Source organism: Hyposmocoma kahamanoa, unplaced genomic scaffold (assembly GCF_003589595.1).
Source record: "Hyposmocoma kahamanoa isolate Upper Pololo Valley unplaced genomic scaffold, ASM358959v1 81, whole genome shotgun sequence".
In the NCBI taxonomy this organism is placed as follows: domain Eukaryota; kingdom Metazoa; phylum Arthropoda; class Insecta; order Lepidoptera; family Cosmopterigidae; genus Hyposmocoma; species Hyposmocoma kahamanoa.
This window is the reverse complement of record NW_020654080.1, coordinates 11141900-11162615: the sequence shown is the minus strand read 5'-3', so window position 1 is coordinate 11162615 and position 20716 is coordinate 11141900. Positions and strand designations below refer to the sequence as shown.

At 34.2% G+C, this 20716-nt stretch overlaps 2 protein-coding genes across 6 annotated transcripts in view; one reads left to right on the top strand and one right to left on the bottom strand.

Annotated features, from left to right (window-relative positions):
• The window catches only part of LOC113234106 (helicase sen1), a 95983-nt gene that overhangs the window by 25614 nt on the left and 49653 nt on the right, over positions 1-20716 (bottom strand). For 2 of the 3 annotated variants that reach the window (XM_026469359.1, XM_026469357.1), the window contains exons 1-3: positions 5068-5403; positions 1962-3051; positions 1091-1874 (exon numbers count right to left, since the gene is read on the bottom strand). In XM_026469359.1, coding sequence (XP_026325144.1) covers positions 1091-1874; positions 1962-3051; positions 5068-5250 — 2057 coding nt within the window. In that variant the 5' untranslated portion in view covers positions 5251-5403. Of the gene's footprint in view, positions 1-1090; positions 1875-1961; positions 3052-5067; positions 5404-20716 lie in introns of those variants that run through there. The other variant, XM_026469358.1, reaches the window with a different exon arrangement.
• The window catches only part of LOC113234107 (potassium voltage-gated channel protein Shab), a 74407-nt gene continuing 61556 nt past the window's right edge, over positions 7866-20716 (top strand). For all 3 annotated transcript variants that reach the window (XM_026469362.1, XM_026469361.1, XM_026469360.1), the window contains exon 1: positions 7866-8502. The gene's annotated coding sequence lies outside the window, so the exon portion shown is untranslated. The remainder of the gene's footprint in view (positions 8503-20716) is intronic.

The window sequence follows — 20716 nt, the reverse complement described above, 5'->3', positions numbered from 1 at the left end:
CGTTCCGTGGCTTAGTTGGTATAGCGTCTGGCACGGTAAGCTAGAAGAAGTCGGTTCGAATCCGGCCGGATCGAAGGATTTTTTTCCGAGTGTTCGATCTTTGTATTAATAATTATAAAGTCGTAATTTTTAAACTATTGATTTTCGCGGAACTAATATTATTTTAAACGGGTGGTTCCAACGTCCTCTATCTAGAAAAAAATTTTTACCACTGTTAATGGGTCATTGTATTATATTGTTTATTGTTATAAGTCACATATTTGAAACTACTATTTTGTGCTTTATGCAACTGGAATATGTCAATTGTAATATTTAATATCGACAGGCAGTTTAATATCAATCAATTTAAATAAATACAACTGGTGTCGATCAGCCTTTTTGTTTCGTTGTTATAGTCAATAATGACAATAGCTTTATAACAGTTCAACATTTCATTGCGTTAAAGCCTTTATGCGCGATTGACCCACAAATAACAGGCTACATAATCAGTGTTGTCGTGGTGTTGCCAGGGCACTTGAAAAAGTCGAAAATTACATTTCGTTACCAGAAAAATTAATTTTTGTGGTGCAAAAGTTACATTTTACAAGTTCGTTTTTTTTTAAATAAAAAGTGTAACTGTAAAAAAAAATTAAAAAGGTAACTTGCTTTAGTCAAGCTATATAACCAGTTATTGATTGATTTCATTTCGTTTGCGCCGTCTCTGAATTACTTTTTGTCTAATTTGGGTGCTTTCGTAAACTATTAAAGATTTACAATAACAATATAGTTGAATAGGCGCCTTGACGTCGAGTTGCGGACACCAGCCCGTTACACTAAGTACCAAGTAGTTGAATTTCCTCAAAAGTTAAGAAAACTGCCTTAATAATAAAAATTACTTATATACATATTATCCAAGAAGATCAAAAGTTACGAAATATGCAAGAAATGTAACCACCTGGCATCACTACACAATATTCATTCGCTATCATTGTCATGTTGTATCTGACTAGTTTACAATAATAGTTATTGCAAAATGGCATTGCAGTATAATTAATTTTTGACAAACAGCCGTTATTGCCCCGTCTAGATTATGACTCAATACAATACTTACTGTATATATTGTTTGTGGTTGTTGAAGGAATGGAAGATGGTCATAGGTGGGTTACTATGTCCAAGAATTGGAGGTGGATCATTGTTAATGAGTTGTTCTTCCAGCCAGTGAGGGTTCCATCGGAGAATTTTCATTAAAGTGACTTTTTCCAAGGAAAAGAATGGCATAGCCCTAATACCTATATTGTCCAATGACGCCTTCACTAACTGTGTACTCTTCATTTTGTTTCCCTCTTCGATCTGAAACACGTGGACTTTAGGCGGTTCTGTTGAAAACATAACAGTCTTCTTTGACTTCTTCGGTGGTAAAGGTTCCACTTTCGAAAAAGGTTTTTCTTCACTCTCTGATAATGGTTTCAAGCTTTTCAGAGGTACTCTAGAGTCAAATGAGATTGACTTTTGTTTGCTATCAGTTGTTTTTGATGTACTTTTATCATGTTTAATTGGTTTCGGAGATGATCTCCTCTCTTTGGGTTTGGTTAGTTTTTGAGGACTGTCCCTTCCCTTCATTGGTTTGACTACTTGTACAGCGTCAGTAAGGAAAGCACCTCTATTTATGGTTGTTAACTTTACATTGGAAACTCCTTTATCCTTAGCATCTGTATTAACTCTCTTGTCAGTTCCATTTGCATGATCTTTTTTCTTTGTGGCAATTTCTTTGAGTTTCCTTTTGCGCTCCTCTTTTTGTGAATTGGTGATATGTCTTTTCGATGATGAATGCCTTCTCTCTTTACTGTGTTTAGAGCCCTCCTTATAGTGTTTAGAGGAAGTTTTCTTAGATTTACCTGAAACAAAAAGTACCATGAGCAACTGCAAGGAGAACTGTAAAAGATCAATTTCATATAAATTTTTGTCCTAATTAATATACTTACTTTCACTCACAATAGCAGGTGGGACAGTTTTCTTTCGAGGTATACAAATTAATGGATCAATCATTTGTGCTCTTTTCCCTTTATCTTGTTGATAGCCCACACTGGTACTCACAGCATCAGTAATTAAATAATTACTGCTCATTCCATCTATTTCATCCTGCTCTGTTTGAACAGTATTTGGAGACACAGTTGGTACATTGTTTGCTGTGTGATCAAGCGAAATCAAGTCATTCAACAATCCATCATCATCATCATCATCATCATCATCATCAAATTTTAGTAGTCTTGAAGCAGCAGTGGCTTTAATAGAACTATCCACTTTTGAATCTGAATGTTCTTGAGGTTGAGATGGTATAGAAATCAAGTCATGGTGAAATATATCTTCATCTTCTATTTGGCTATACGAGCTTTCCTCATTGTGGATTTCAGCTTTGGTCTCTTTTATTTTAATGAAAGGTTTGCCTGGTGAGCTCTGAGAGAGCCTCATCAACCATTGCACAGACTCTTCATCTTGGCTATCATCACTATCAATATAAATGGGATCATCGGCATAAACCTGGTGCTCTTGTTTCACTTGAAAAGCATCATATTCCAGATCATCCCGCTCAACCTTGATAATAGCTTCCTTTGTTTTTGGAAGTTCCTCACAATACAAATCGAGTTTTGTTTTCTTGGCTACATTTTCTAGATACAGCTGGTTATCATTGTCACTATCTGATAATATGTTGATTACATTGTCTATAACTATTATGCCATTTTTTACTTCAGGTTTTTCAGTTTTAATGACTTCATTTGGCGCTGTGTCCGACACAGCCTCTTCCACCTTTCTCTTTGGTGGATGTTTTGTCTGTCTTATAGGAGATTGTAAATTTGTATTTTCATTGTCACTTTGGAATTGTATTCTGTCTATAACAGGAGGACTAGGTGCTTCCCTGACTAACTTAAACACAAACTTTTCATGATCTTGGATATTCGTTCCTGTGAGAACCACTCCCAGTGTCCATCCAATTCCTATAATATCAGTTTCTGTTATAGTATATGGTCTATTTGGAGGTATTTTGTTTGGACCGACATAAATTCCATTGGAACTCTGGAAAAAAAGTTTAAAATGAAAGACTCGTACCATTTTGCATGTTACAGATAATAAATATTACAGAGTATGTCTGTAATTTCTGTGAAAAACGCTAGCCAGAAATTCAAGTTTTGAGAAAAATTTGATTTTCGGAAGCTCATAACTTTCTTATTATGTAATCTAGTCTTGATGGAGTTTCATTTCCTAAAAAGGAATTTCAGTGTGGTATATCAAAATTGTATTTAAAGTAATAACCTTTTAGCACAAAAGCATAAAAGCTAATTGCATCATTTGTCACTTTTAAATGTGTTTTATTCACAGCATTTACTTTTTACATATTGGTGAGTAAAAATATTAAGTAAGTATAAATAGCTATTATTAGTTACCTATCTATAAAGAATCCAAGAAATCAGAAAAAGTAAATCAAAAAACGACTACAGAGACCATCTGCAATATCATAATAGCAACAATAGTAAATGACTTGTAGCTTTAATCACATTTATATTAATTTGGCTGTGTGTAATAACATAACTGCAAACACAATCAGTACATCATACATGGATGGAAGCTCAACATTTTAAATGATTTGATTAAAGTTGTATTTCTTTACAAATAGAATTTAAGTTTAACACAAAATATTTTAAATTAGCTAGTGTAAATTTATATCACATTTTGTGCCACAGGATTGCCGTTCTCTATGCTCTCCTCTAAGTTTGTACAGGTCAGGGCCCCATTTAATGGCAATTCAAATATTTAATGCTGTACCCAACCACATAAATGAAAAAACAGAAAAGTTTAAAAACTTTCTTAAAAAGTACCTTGCAGAAAACGCTTTTTATAAATTAAACCACTTTTTACTGATAATAATAATATATATATATATATTTATTTATTGGCATCAAATTTAATATTGTTTACACTGTAAAGCCTACATCATTTGTAGATTATCATTATTTTTGACTTAAGCATGAAATATAATGTTATTTCCTGGACTTTAATTATAAAGTTGTAGTTATTATTGTTATTATTATTATTTGACATAAGTATGAAATGTACATAAATTAACTATGTGACAATACTAGTCTAGGGGACAATTTAATATATGACTATGACTAAACTCTCTACTGCGTCCGGCCATACTAATCATGCTGCTGAAGCAACTGCAATGCTCCAAGAAGTCTGAAGTGACAGTGAAGTACAGTAGACTAAAAACCAAATGCGTCCTGAGAGTCAAGCATTCGGAGTCCTGCCATAATGTGAATTTTCATTTCTTTATGGTGAGAGTGCCAATAGGACATCTGTCACCCTTTATGAAGGAGTTTTGGTTGAATTAAGTTATATATCGGCAATTCCGTGACTGGTTACCTGACACCAGATCGTGCCATATATCGCCAACAGTGCAATTTGAGTACATTAGTTTTTATTTCTTATATTTTACTAGATGTATTTTAGTCTTTAATTTAGATATTATGTAGGTCTGAGTACCCTGATGTAATTATAACAAATAAATAATATAAATTACACAAGAAAAAGACAACTTACCTTTAATTTGTAACAAACCGTACAAAGTGCTCAACAAAATTAAATATTCAAGTAATTCATGTTAGTATGTTTTTCATTGAGAATTCAGATTTGTTAGCTCATCATGATAAAATTAAATAGAATGCTTACAACAATTTACTGTCATTTACCAAACTTATGATTTTGCATTATATTTTAATAACTGTAATGTACTTACAGCGAATAAGCATATTTTGTAAAATTTGTTATTGCTTTTACATAGCTCATCAAGAAATGGTCAATGTAAATCTAACTTAGCAATAAAAATAAAAGATTAATGCATGTTTTGCTCCTTGATACTTGGGAATCAATTACAATCAAAACTCGTACTAATGCGTGAGCCCTGTACCTGGTAATATTTCTTCAAAGATAATATTGACGCCGTAACATTTAGTAAACGGAAGACCAAGCTATGGTTAAATCGTTCCAAGTACGGTTTAACAATTCAACAATGGATCGTCAATTAAAGTTTACCTGCAAATCAGTAATAATAAGTTGGTTTCTCTGCACATTGATGACACAGTGGTTCCTTGAAATTACAATGCTGGAGAGCACTATCGTGTTATGAACTCCTCTTCCAACCGTAACATCCTCGCCTTCGAACATATCAAACTTTTCTGTGCCGTAATTAAGGCGACAAAGTTTCCAGTGTGCCATGTTGGAATAGAAATACGTAAAGTGTTACCTGGAAGTATGAATTACAAAAAGTGATACTAACTAAATGGAAAAATCATTTACGCCGATACGGATCGATCGACCGCGCTTTTGGCAAAATTGTACTGAAAAACTTTATATCTGTCATCGATGGAGTGGCGGAAACGTAACGAATGTGCATTCTGTCACGATTCTGTCATTCTGTTTTTTTTCTTCTTTCCATAAAGGAAAAGGCAAAGGTTTTACACCATACAGCCAAGTCTTGGTACAATATTCTTTTTTGGTACCATGAAGTTGAATTATGTTTCTGTAAATATGGCCGCCACAAAGAGGATAGGCAATTTGAGGCGGCGTGCTTGGATTGACTCGGGATTCCTTAGAACGGGCCGATACAGGTATTTTAGTTCGAGATTCGTATAATTTCGCGTTTTAATTCTAAAAAGCACTACCTATAGTTGCCATAACATGCAAGGAAAACACACAAAAATAGATTTAAATCTACGATGTTTCGAACACACTCAAACTGAAATAGTATTGTATGCAATCAATGATGTCAAGGAAACAAGACCTGCCCGAAAGCCGGCTTACTGTGTAAAATGACATCATCCCAAATTATTTACAATTAATATTAAATAAAGAAAAAGAAATATTATGAATTACATTCAAAAGGGATTCCTTCGTCTAACAGACTTAAAACATGGAGTGGAGATCATCATGACAGCCATTGTTAATTTTTTCATAACATAAGTGAAGGGACGAACAAGTCGTGCGCCTGATGGTAAACTACATGCCTGTCCTTAACACTTACAGTGCCACTCAGAAGAGCTTTAAATTGCAACACTACCACTGCACCCGTCACCCTGAGACATAAGTTGACAAGTTCCATGCGCCTGTAATTTCACCAGCACCCTTACCCTTCAAAACCGGAACGCAGAAATGTACACATTACTGCTTGGCAGACATAGGTAAGGTGGCAGTACTACTCTGGACGAACTCTTTCACGAGGAGCTTTACTGCTATTAATCATAATATAACATAACAACTCATAATTGTGACGTCTCGTATCCTAAGAAATGAATACTTATTATTATTAAAAAACAACAAAGAAAACTTTGATATTGGTTCGATAGAAAGGTTTTAGGGTCAGCACTAGCCATGTGCCGTTATAAAACCACATCCCTTTTCCTATTCCAAAATCCGGTCCGTTCTGTTTTTCCCATATCCTTGTTTCCCTAACTTTGACATTGGTTAAATGCTCTACGTAAGGCCATATGAAAAAAACATGTTATCGTAGTACGTACACACCTATCCATGTGTAACATTAGCTAAGTATTGCCATATTTTATGTATAATTCATCAATATAATATATACACGTAAATTATAATATATATACACTCAATTATCTTCTATTAAGATCATTGCATACATTTTTAAAATGGATACAAATAGGAATGTATATATAATACAGGAGTAGTCTTTTTAATAATTTTTCAGAAGTTTCAAAGGTAAGGTGCATATATTCGTTCGTCCATGTAGAAAGACATTGACCTACTAAGAAAGCAAAGTAAATTTTAAGTGGTGGCTTTTATTGTAGGCAACTGTTACTTCTTGGAGTAATATTATTCTATGATCAACAATTAAATATCCAGTAAAAGTATTGTATTGTATAATATCATGGACCTATCAAATAATATCATTGACCTATGTGTAATATTTATAACATAATAGAGAGCCAGATTCGGAGTACGGGCATCCGAATCTGAAATTATGTAATGGTTAGTAAATTGATTAAAATAATTGGAGAGCAGCTTTCTTTTGTTTTTATAATTATTAAAATTTATCATAGTTACAGTTTAATAATACACATTTATAGAAATAAATAAGGAAGTAATAGTAGCGTATAATCGTCCACTCTTTCACTTACACCTACAGAAAATAAATGCTTATAAATAATCAACTTCTAGCTGAAATTTAAGTGATGGCAGTTTATAATCGCGCGCTTTTTAAAGCTTCTAAAGTAGTTAGGATCCTCTGACGAAAATATAGTTTGTAGTCGCTGTTTTTACTAACGTGGCACTTATCGTTTTAATCCATATTTTGAGTATAGAGGTAGATTCATTTTGTCGTACGTTAAATTTTCCCTTCTTCTGAGAAACAATTTCTTTCTTCTATCTGAATATTCGTATTGAAACGAAGGCACCGTATGAATATTGTTGTTTCTATCAGCCTGCTTAGGAATCGTTAAACTGTACATATGGGTAATTTCTTTTTTATAGTACGAGGTAAGTACATTTCAACGTATTAAAATTAAAGTAAAGGACCAAACATTCTAACTTTTGTTCTAGGCAAATAAAACCTAAAAGTGTATGCGTCACCTTACCTAATTAATATTGTTTTGCTGCTATATATGTATCTAAGATGTCTTAGATGGGTCAAGTTGTGCTATTTTAAACGAAATGTACAATACATTACTCAGTGGCAGCTGAAAGCTTTTGTTGATATGCTGCGCAGAGAAAGCTCTGGGCGGGCGGTTGCGTACGGGGCGGGCGGCGCGGCGGGCGGCAGCGGGCGGCCGCGAGCGGGCGCAAATAGCGGCAGCGCACAATCGGCAGTCTCGGGAAGTCCGCGCCCGCGCGCTCCGCGCCGCCCTTTCCGAACTTCGTAGCTCGTCGCCTGTCGTCTACCGACCGCCGCCGACCGCCGATCGCGCTCCGTAGCGCTGCTTCGATCGCAGTACCTGGACTACCCGGTATACCCTGTCACCGATCTCTTTACCTGTCAGTACGGCACAACCAAGTACCCAATAATTCTTTCTAGTATTCTGCTCCAACTACCTGTGATTCTTCCGCATCACCCCAACCCAAGGAAGTGCTGGTGGACCGACAGTAGCGCGGGAGCACATGGTACTTGAATCGATAGCTGGGAAGGAACAAAGGATATGCCCTCCTACCGCCCTCCTCAAGGTCGCTTGAGGGAGGTAAACATTCATTCATAAATTTAAAAGCAATAAACTTATATCGTTAATGAAGACTAAGGATCGGGCGATACCACGTAATGGGACAAGAAGTTGCACCTGTTGTGATAAACTGTGATAAAGTATAATATATAGAGATTAGACCAAAGACGCACTCCAGAAGCTGTAGATATTCTAGAAGGTCGTGAGTTTGCATCGATTTGTGTAAGTGCATGACATCCAGTGACCCATTTAAGAAACTTCGACATTCGGCAGGCCAACACCGACCGTTTGGCAATAGGTAGGTGGAACGATTTCGCTATTCACGATTTCTTTGAAGATTATTTTAAGAATACCGTGTCACAATGACACTCGCTGAAAATATTGCCTGTAGAACGTCCACAATCTAGGTTTTTTTGTTTCATTAGATTAAGTACCATGAGGTACTGTGCGTACATGACGGAATATTATGTTGTTATAGTCTGAAATTTCAATTCACTCATTTATTCGATATTAGTAACACACGTAAGTAAGTATATTAAGAGTTTGTAGTGAACAAAAAATTGAGAATTACATTTTTTATTAATAGGTATATCTATCTAGTCACTGGGAGCATTACTCACTTGACCACATGAAAGTTCGTGGTAGACTTGGTTAAGCTATACATATATAGTATTTTAGTATCGGCAACAAAATATACATATAACTAGGAAATAAAAAAAAAATTGAAATAATAAAATATTAAACAACATCACATACGTTGTCGCTCTGATCTGAAAGTAAGTAACTAAAGCAGTTGTGTTATGGAAATTTGCCTTAAAGATTTTTAATTCGTCACCTTTTAATAGTGCCTAGGTATCCCAACTAAGTGATGTACGATAATGTACCTAAGTAGTTTTCACATTGTTCACATTTTTCAAATCAGGGAACGTATTTACAGTTTAGGATATTTTTGTTTCAAAGAATTATCAAGTAAGACGGTGGCAGGGTAGTAGGTTGAGGGGTCGATCAACAAATACTGAACAAATACCTCGACTATTAGGCCCAACTGCCACCCTTTGTTGTTTGCCTGGTAGACGTGTGCCGTACTTGTTTTGTATGTAGATGGATAACTTCGTCTAAGTGGTTCCATTTGTTTAATCGATTGGAAATTGGTTTATTTTTATCATTTACCTATATAGCTGTAGTTTCATAAATTTCTACGAAAGCTATAATATGTGCTATAATAACGAGGTGAAAGTGGAGAGAACTACTTTCGTGCGTTTATTACTTATTATCTGAGATAAATTGTTTGTAACGTTTATAACGATTGCGTTATCATTAACCTTATCGTGTTTTTATAATTGAGGGATTGAAATGGTTTGACCAATTTAGCCCTATAATAGCCCCTGGGGACACCATTTAACATAAAAAAGGCGATAATTAGTAACATACATAACAAAGTGAAACTTGTTCCTGAAATTCGACGTATAATCACGTGATTATACGTGTGTATATTGCCCGTTGGATTTTTTTCTTGTGATACCAACTGACGGGACGAACGAACGAAGTTGCGGTGTCGATCAGAGCTTGAAATCGTAAATACCTGAGGGTAACTGAGCCTGTCAAGTCCCATGTGCCTGTAATATTACCAGTACCCTTAGCCCTTCAAAACAGGAAACTTAATGCTCACATCATGGCAGAAGTACGTAAGGTGGGAGTACTTCCCTGGACGAACACTCTCACAAGGTATTCTACTGCTACTAATAATAATAACGATGATGATTCCATTTTTCTAAATTTTGTAAGTGCAGTATACACACAAAAACAAAACAGTATTACTTAAATTAGAAGTATCAAAAATGTTTTGACTCAGTTATGTAGGCACACCGATAACGTTTGCCTAAGATCCGAACATGTAACAAAGCTCTGGTACTTGTATTGATTGTCTTGTACCCGCGTTACATTTGTTTGAAAGTCAGGTAGCATTGTGCTTATACATAATGTATCAGACATCGACTAGCGTGCACCTTAGTTCACCTTACAGTCTTTGTACCTCATTATTCCTACCCTATTTGTTTATTACCAGGTAAGTTTATACCAATAGCACGAAAACTCTTGTTTTGTTTTAATCATTAATGTTTTCAAATTTCATTAATTCCGTTTTGAAAGACGTTTTTCAAAACGGAAGAATGCTAATTACTTACCACAATACGAAAAATTTATGCAAGGATATTTGTTAGAGATAGAGTATTTACGCATGTAACGAAAGTAGGCAATAATTAGAATTCCGTTCAGCTTTAACTGCAAAAATAGTTATAATTCTTAAGGTTTGGATTGATCATGAAATGATCCCTTGTTCACCGAAGCTAGCTTTGGTCCGAGGATCAAAGGACTCTTTTTTTTATAACATCAAGTGACGGGACGAACAAGTCGTGCGCTTGATTCTGAGCTACACGCCTGTCCATAACAGTTACAGTACAACTCAAAGCCTTAAATTGCAAAGATCTAAGGGGCACTACCACTGCGCCCGTCACCCTGACACATAAGTTGACAAGTCCCATGTACCTGTAATTTCATCAGCACCCTTACCCTTCACAACCGGAACACAGTAATGCTGACATTACTGCTTGGCGGCAGAAACAGGTAAGCACTACCCTGGACGAACACTTTCACAAGGAGCTCTATTTTACTTGTCTTGCCACCAAGAATGTATTGCCTTAGAATAAACACAATGATAACGCTATGGAACTTAGCATGTAATTTTTTACAATGTTTCAATGTAACAAACGTCTTTGAGAGATTTGTTTATTTTTATTTTAAATGAAAAAATGTTTTAAACGAAAAAATATGTTTGAAATTACTGAACTATGTAAATTTAGAGATTTCAAAGTTCTTTTCGTATAAGCTTAGTGATTACGGATTATTTTGTAAAATATGATTATCTGTTTCATCACTAACGAGAAAGAAGTATGTGGAGTAGAGTTACATATGTGAATACATTTATTAAAATGATTAGTTTTTTTAACTAAATTGTGTACGCTTTTTGCGTGTAAATGTAAACAGGAGATTTCAAGTATTTACAAAGAGAATTAAATCCGTTTTGTGTGGCATCCGAATTAAATGTCGGGACTCGGGACACACATGGCCTCTTCCACATTTGGCGGCGCTCCAGTCTGGCTTGTGACCTGTTTACACTCGCCCCGCCATCTTCGGAATTTCCTCCCTAATTGTAATATATTCTTAAAGATTGTAAACTTTTACTGCGTTGTGCTGGTATGGCTTGGAGGAAAATAAGAAAAGGATATGTAGGTACATCATGTTGCATGTGACAAACAAGCGTGTTCATCATAATATATAAAACAAAAAAATTAAGAAAAATTGTTCATACTTCAAAAATAGAGCGGAGACAAATATAATACATAGTAGGTACAATTAAATTTTAGTGACAAAGTAACGATAGAAAAGCATTAAGATTGGTTGTCGAGCGAGTGAGTGATCACGAGCAGGTAGTTAACGTTTATTACAACATTATATTCCTTGTATATGTTAGAAATAAGTATTTTTGTCAAAAAACATAAGCTTGTTACCACGTTACGATATACCTTTACGTCCACGTCAAGGATTAGCCCACCTCAACTTCAAAATAAATTTAATACACACTAGTCCCTTTAAAAATAAAAACTTATAATAAAATACCAGAACATATAAATACCGAAAACATGTATTAAAACAATTTGTAATATTAAAATGCTTCAATTCGTTGCAAGAGTTTTATAACAAAATGGTTTGTTTAAACAAAGGACAACAACAAATTAAGTAAAAATGTGAATACATAAAATGTAATTAATATTCGATAATGTAGTAGTAAAGTGTAAAAATTTCAATTTAATTTCATTTCAATGTTTAATCTTAGTTTGATTTTGTTCATTGAGTTTTATATTAGATTTTTTGTTTTTTGTTTAGAATAAATAATATAAATGCTTATTATGTTACGGTACCCTACCATAGTTCATGTCTAGGTACTGCATTTTTTAAAATGTACACTTTATCAACCTCATGACTGCAATAAATAAATGAATTATGAATTATATATTCGACAACCAACAAAATAGTATTTTAAGGAGTCTAGCTTATCAGTGATAAATTATTAGTGATAAATTATTAGTTATAAGTTATCACTAATAAATAATAATTTATTTACTATATGAAATCAATATAGTAAATGTTGGTAGTGTACTATGCAATAAATAAATAATTTAAAACTAGAATAGCGGCACTCAAATTGCAAACGTCCTTACAAGGTAACACATGTACATGTACTTATGATTAAAAATAATTATTAATATCAGTAATTTTCTGGTAAGTTTTTGTACTCACCAAAATTGAGTACTAAAGACTTACCTGAAAATAACCCATATACAATAAATATTGTAAATGTTGAGACTATGCAAAAATCTGTTATGATTATTAATACAAAGATCGAACATAGATATTGTTTCGACCCGGTGCGTGGGACATTAAAACAACTGAAGGCACTAAAACAGCCCGCAAAAGATTCTTACTAGGCTTTCCTTTTGTACTTATTATATTATTAAACTTTATAATACTTAAATAAATGTTAATTATTCTATCTACAATTTAAAACCAATGAACCTGAAAAATAAACTCAACATTCGACGAGTCATAAAATTAAGAAGCTATTTGGTTTATTGATTCACATCACTTGTGTTGCGATGACAGGTATCAAAACGGCCGTATTAGATCGTGAAGACTTGGTAGGTCAATGGTGACGACTGTAATTATTATGTGGACGCTATTGCAATTTAGATTTAAAGTACTATATATAAGTAAAACCGAAAAATAGAACAGTATCTGTAAGGTTAGATTTTTCGTTTTTATCTAAGATGTATGTAAGTTTCTATAAATAATAGAACATTACATAATATAAATTTCACATAAGCTGCTTTTTTCTTATAAAATATCAGGCCATTATCCGTAAAGCAGTGTACTATTATAGTCTATTTTTTTATGATTTTAAGTGATAAGATAAACTGGTGGTAAGCCATACGCCTATCCATAACAGTTTCAGTGCTGGTCAGAGCTTTAAAACGCAATGATCTGTGAGGCACTGCCACTGCGTCTGTCACCCTGAGACATATTTTTACCAGTTATGCTTCACGTTAATGCTTAGCGGCAGAAATAGGCACGATGACAGTGCTTCCCTGGACGAACTCTTTCACAAGGAGCTCTACTGCTACTAAATATCATTGATCACATCGTCATATACGCGCATCGGTGACTATAAACTTTAAACGGTAAGGAAGTATTATGAGCATTAAGAATAATCTTATGTTTTATACCCTTCACAAAGTTAAGTAAGTTGTTAATACGAACTAAAAACAGAGATGGACTTTGAATTGATCCTAGAATAATATAAACCTTGGAGGCGCTCATTTTGATCGTAAACCCTGGCGATCTCGTATCGTTGGTATCAGGCCTTTGGACATTGTCGAGATCGACATCACGGCGAAGTTTCCTGAACAATGTATTATGTTTTAAAATGCCTTTCAAAGGTCGCACATAATACATTAGAAGGATTAAGGGAGCCCTTCCATGAAGCAAAAATATGTTTTATGAACTCAACATCAGAACTCAACGTCAGTGTCTGCTGTTGAGTGACTCCAAGTGACAAAAAATCGGTTATAACACACACCATAGCACATGATTAAATGCGGACATTCGACAGGAGAAGATCGGTTAATTAGTGTTGGTAATATTGATCCGCAAGAACACAGGCGGTCATTGTATGGTGCTTGCACACTCCCAAGCGAGAGTCAGAACATACCGTGTAACTTCCTTTCTGTTACCACTTTTAAAGGTGCATTTATAAATATTATTATGTGCAGCTTTGATGTCTCGGTATGACCTATTCCCATAATTATATTATACACCATTCATTATACTAAATAACGAGTTTTATTTAGTAAACATAGCAAGTTAAAATATGTTCGGAAACATTAATAGAAGGGTAGTGTTCCACCTTTCAGTGGCTCCAATATCTGTTCTGCTTGAACAATGTTTCACCGCAGGTTAATTTACCCATGGAACTAATGGGAATAAATATGACATGTTAAGGCTGCTTGCTGACAGATTGACTGCATGTTTTCGGTTAATGCGTGATGTCTTTATCCGAGACTTGGAAACAGACTTCATGCAGCCGAGATCGACTGCATGCAGTTAATGCGTGAAGTCGTTATCAACTTCATGCAGTCATCTCGTCTCGGCTGCATGAAGTTGATTACGACTTCTAGCATCAAACATGCAGTCAATCTGAGGTTACAATTGTTCCATGTGGAATTGTGTACATGGAACTACCAACTGGGAATAAACCTCCTTTAAAGCACTTAAGATAATTTTGAAAGCTTCTCTGAAGGTACTCGGTTAAGGACAGTTTTAGAGAAGTTCCACGATTCTGAAGTAGCAGAAGGAAATAAATTGTTGAGAAAAATATTGCACATTGTTAGAAATAACATGGGTATAGAAATAAACATATGGGAATTTTATAGTTCGTTTCCGAATGAAGAGGTCACGTAAACAAATTGATTTAGCTAATTTTGCATTGGAGTAGACAGTAAAATTTTAGTGAGAAACAATGTGGTTCTATGTAAACAAATCCTATAAAACTGATTACCAGTAATTTCGAAGGTGAATATTTCGTTAGAATATACCTACTTACTTATACTTATTATGTGAATACCTCTGTCTATAAAACGTCATACTCTTGTTAATATTTTTCTTACTTTGTTGACATAGTAAACATATTATTAAATATTGTATATTTCTTTTAAAAGTCACGGTGTTTCGTAACATTTTTACTGGTAACGAAGGGGTTGGAGCAGTGAGACGGTTGGCGCATGTAACAGCTCCATTATAACCCCATCAAAGTCCCATCGTCTGCCCATTATCGCATCAAGCCCTGTACTGTAGTGCAGGTCACTCATCGGCTCCATTTGCCACACCGACGAGGTAATTTTATTTTCGAATGGCCTACATTAGTCTACAGACCAAGTAATACATATTTTTGAATATTTAGATTCTTTTTTCTATTTTCAAATAGCACAACTTACAACTTAAAAAATGTCTATATAACTGCTGCGAAATAAATAAAAAAATACTGCCTTCAAAATGCAAATTAAATTTAGTAGAATTCGAAATGATCAAGAATTTTATTTCCTTTGCTAGTATTATGATAATTATCCGTAATTTTTAGTGTTGCAACGAATAGTATTTTCGGCCCCGAGCGAGGCCGAATAGCCGAAAATTCGGCCAAACTATTCGGCCTGATTAATGATCTAACGAAAATTGGCGCGCAAACCGCATTATGGCAAACATAGCTATTCATACAAATATATAAGTTAAATAAACCAGTAATGATGCAGGTTTTTGTAAAAAGAACCAAAAAAGGAAATTTTATTTTTAAGTTTATAATTCAAATTTATAACATCTTAACAAACAAAGTAATTGTTTATTTCACTTCAGTTTGATTAACTTTGAAAAACTTATTTTTATTTTCATTTGCAAATAATAAGTACTAGGTTGGTTTTGTTAGCGTTTCTTTAATCATGATTTTCAACTACAACGCCTGACGACGCGCGTCGACGCGCGTATTTGCATAATTACATACCACAAATTTGTACCTTAATAATGGGAAAATAGTGATGAATATGCTATAGGCGAAAAACATGACGCGTCGCGACGCTTCGACTCTGCGCCAGTGTGAGTTGAGCCTAAAATTAAGACTGGAGGATCGAGTTTTTCTTAATAAGGCTCAGTCGTATACTAAAAGACTTAAACGACTCGAGTTGTTCGCAATGAACTTATACCTATTTTATGTCTTATTAAACCCGAAGTTTATAAATAAAAATGACGTAGTATGTAGTAAATAATCACGTTTACTTACTTATAATAAACATTAGGATTCAAAGAGTGGTTTAAACAATGGGTATGAGATTTTAAGACCTAATTATGTAATGATTGCATACAATACTTTTTCTGCGAGTAAATAACGAAATACAACTAATATTTAAAATTTTTTGTAAATCCCGTTCTAACGTGCTGTTTTTTATTTTATTTTGTGTAATATCGGTCTGTAACCACTTTTCTTTTTATGAAGTCCCGCTACTTTTGATTAAACTTCTTTAGAAACCCGTGCACAGTAATGAGATACAATTTAACTGTAATACAATATAGAACAAATATATACATGGAAATTTCGCCTGTCACCCATTCGGGGGTAGGCAGAGACTGTGGACCTCCATTTGATACGTTCTAATAGAGGTAACTAGTATTTCATTCTTCGTGTCGTTACGCTTTTGTACCACAAAGTATTTTTTTTTTATTAATTACAAAACTTTACTATGTATTACAAAAACATATTTAATCATTTAAATTTTGTCATTATTAATTATGTCCATTAGCATAAATAAATTCAAATTTGAAATGTATTTATTTCGTATGTAAACAAATTACACTTGCAATCGTCAAATAGTGTGATACCAAAGTACAATTTACTCATATTTTTTTACAACCTGGGATATTTCTAGAAATAGACTATTTACGTTTTGCTCTGAAACGTTTTCTAGAAGATCACAAAACTTGGCAGCCACTATATTGCGTTTTTCTTCGACACTAGGATTTTTAATACTAGTATTTTGTTTGATTGTATCAGTTCCACCTGTGAAGAAAAAAATTGTTGATAAATATTTAAAATAAACTTACACACAAATAAAAATACAACCATAGTCATATGGAATTGGAGGCTCCCTCCAATTAGTTTTTCACAAAATAATAATTATAACTTGGGTAGTAAAATTTTACCTTCTTTGGTTTCATTCGGAGTGTAAGCACTGAAATTTGCTAAAATACTTTGACTATTTAGTTCTGTATCATCTTCTTTGGTTTCATCCGTAATGTAAATAATAAAATTTGATAAAATACTTTGACTATTGGATTCTCGTAAAATACGTTGACCGTATCCTTATTTATTTTTATATTAAAGAAACAAATAATTCCCAAAAAACAAATTCTTTAATTAATTATAATTAACTCACTTCTGTGAACAAGGCTACGTTAACGTTATCCATCAATCGTAAGATAAAAATCTTGTGGGTAGAAATAAAATCGCGCCAAACGGCTCATGACTCGTGACTCCCGAGGCCATAAGGTGCCAGTCGTTTTAGTCCTTTTAGTCCAATAAGTCTTTGAAGCTTCCTAGGGTTAAAAGACTTCGACTCGAATTAGTCTTCAGTTTTAGTATTATGACTTAAGACTTGAGGGTTAAAAGACTAGGCTAGCCGTGAGGCGTTAAAAATGAGTCGAGGTTATTTAAAAGGCCTTAAAAGACTGAGTCCTTTTCATCACTAGTACAAACACAGGACATAACATTCTTTATATGATACCAAGTGACAGGACGAACAAGTCATGCGCCTGGTGGTAATCGACTCGTCTGTCCATAGTAGTTGCACCTCAGAGCTTTAAATCGCAAAGACCTAAGAGGCATGTGCCTGTAATTTCACCAGCACCAGGGAAAGGAACCGGAACGCAGTAATGCTTACATTACCGCTTGGCGGCAGTAATAGGTACGTTGGCAGTACATCCCTGGACGAACTCACAAGGAGCTACTCCTACTATACTGTACTGTTAGCGGTCGTATTTTGTTGTTGTAATTAATTTTATAAGTATCAAGGTACATTTATCAAGAATAATAAATAATTATCGTCATAATTATTAAAGATAATTATCACTTCGAATCCTGAAATTTAGCATATCCTTTGTCACAAAATACATAGTACACATACCTAAATAAATCTTCGCTCTTAATATGATATTCCACATAATTATAATTCGACACTGGAAAGGGAAAATGTCTAAGATGCATTTGGAACATATTACAGGAGACGGATTTAAAGTAATTTTTTTAAGAAAAAAAAATCATAACTCTAGTTTTTTTGTTATATGGAAAGATAAGAAAAAGCAGCTTATGTGGACATAACAAATAATAACGCGCACACATTCATAGCCCCGCACTAGGGAAACCCTCTATCGCGGGTGCCATGGGCCACATATAGACAACCACAAATTACACTCAAACTCACGAGAGAAATAAATGTGTTCCATACAAATATTCGCCATAACTGTTCGCCACAGAGGCAGTTAATAAAATAAGAGATGATTTTTTTCTTAAAAAAATACTTTAGATCGCTCTCTAATATATTCCAAATGTAAGACGTTTTACCTTTCCAGGGTCGACATTTTCCTTTGAAAATATATATTAATCTATATAGGTTAATACATGGTTGCCGTAAAGAGTTTATACAATAGAACTACATGTTTATTATTGCTAATACACTCATCACTCATACGGCGTCAGTAATGAAGTGAGTTGTAATAACAAACGCGATGATAGGTTTACACTAAACCAATGTAGAGCTGTTCATTTCATACTATTAGCCGGGATTGATAGCATACATATGTAAATTATTGGATGGCAAGTATGTTTTGGTAGTAGTACAAATTTGAATTAAATTTTCCTTATACATGAAAACTTATTACATTTTCCACGTATTGTAGGCATAGGCTTAAAACTACAATGAGTACAAACTGTAATAAGAAAAAAATATTTCAAATTTGTAGAAATATAATATGCATTTCAAGGATTTTCGTGGCTAGTATTTCAGCTATTTGTGCAGAGTAGAATGAAGACTTAAAACGGCTTTATAATCAGACAAGAACATAAGGGTACTATGGGTAGAAATTTGAACAACAACGTATCAAAGAAAAAATATCGATCACCGTAGTGAAATAGATCGATCAATAAATGCTTCGCGTAAATCAGCAACACAGCCCACCCGATGTTTTATTCAAAATCTGTATCTGGGGCTTCACTGCATTTTTATAATATTTTAAAACCTTTTTTACTGCCCTTGCAGAACTAGTCACGCCGTTCGTAAGAATCAAAAAGTTACGCAGTGCAATCTGTCGCTGTATAACTACAGGTGATGTAGAAATGGAATGTGTTGGAGAGCGCAAAAACAAATTTTTAAGTTTAGACTGGGATTTTTAATTTGCGAAAAGACTCGTTAACGTTTTTTGGTTTATGTGATTAAGCTGATGGATTATAGACCAAGCAACCGTCGTAAGAATTAGTATATTTATAGCATGAATGCAGTATATTGACACAAATGCCATACTTTCACTTCTCGGACATTTGTTTACGCAAAGCGGTCTATAAATGTCGTCAATGGTAATAAAATACGGGGATAATTAGCTATGCGCCAGCGCCGATGGCCACTACCGCTAACATTCCATGTGAAAATAGTTGCCAACTGAATTTTGAAGTGCCAGAGATGTCTTTAGAAAAGGAACCTATTCATCGGTAAAAAATAAATAAAAAGGAAGTAGTAAGGTGACGTAAAAGGAACAAAAAATCCGACATCTTTTAAATAAAAAAGCCTTGATTTTAAGTAATCATAGTTAACTTGATCATTTAACAATTTTCTGATGGTATAGGACTGAATTTCTGAATCATCTGAAATATTTGCAGCAATGGAGAGTTCCATACACACATTAGCGTAAATTATTTAGTTCTGTGATGGCTCATTAATAATATTATTTAACGATAGCATCCGATTGCCTCTCTGCATTAGTATCGGTTGTTTACAACGCATATTATCAAGGTTGGTGTTTTTTAATCGCATTCTATTGAGGAAGTGGATGCTATTTTTACAAACGGATTAAAACAGTGATTCTTGACTCTTCACATGGTTTGTGTGTTGTTCATTTTTATTAATAACTTTATTAGATCACATGGTGTAGACTGTGGAAATACGGCTGACTTTCAACCTCGAAAAACATGTGTTCTGTTGAAACATCATTTGTCGTACTTGAAGGCGGCATTGACTTACATATAGTAAACACATTTAGTCATGTTATTGACGTATAGATTGACAAGATCTGTATAAATATAAATAAGTAACACATTGCTTTAAAGTTTATATTGGGCCTAAAATGCCGATCTGAAAATTCATACCATCCCGGATTGTGTGTGGTTAGATATCCTCTCTTAGCATATTATGAGCTTCTGGCTCAAACTTGAATGTTGATGCAGCAACATTTTAATCTCATATTTTTACCTATCGATCTCAGTCCACATTAGTATATTATGTTTTATTGATTTAGGCATCTTTTACACACTATGGTCACTTGCTACATAAATCCATTGATAACGGGTAAGTACTTATCCCCAAAATATTCAGTGCATAAATACAGTGGTCTCTTTCGTATTATGCGACATTAAGAGCGGAAAACTGGTCACGAAAATAGTTGAACAAAACATGAGTCACTAAACACCCATTTACCTAAATAAGCTTCTTGTAAGGAGTGTGCTTTAAATTTTATAGGCGTACCTAACCACCATAATTTGAGGTTTTCCAATGTTCTAACCTTAATTACACGCTAATTGCGCACCAACACGA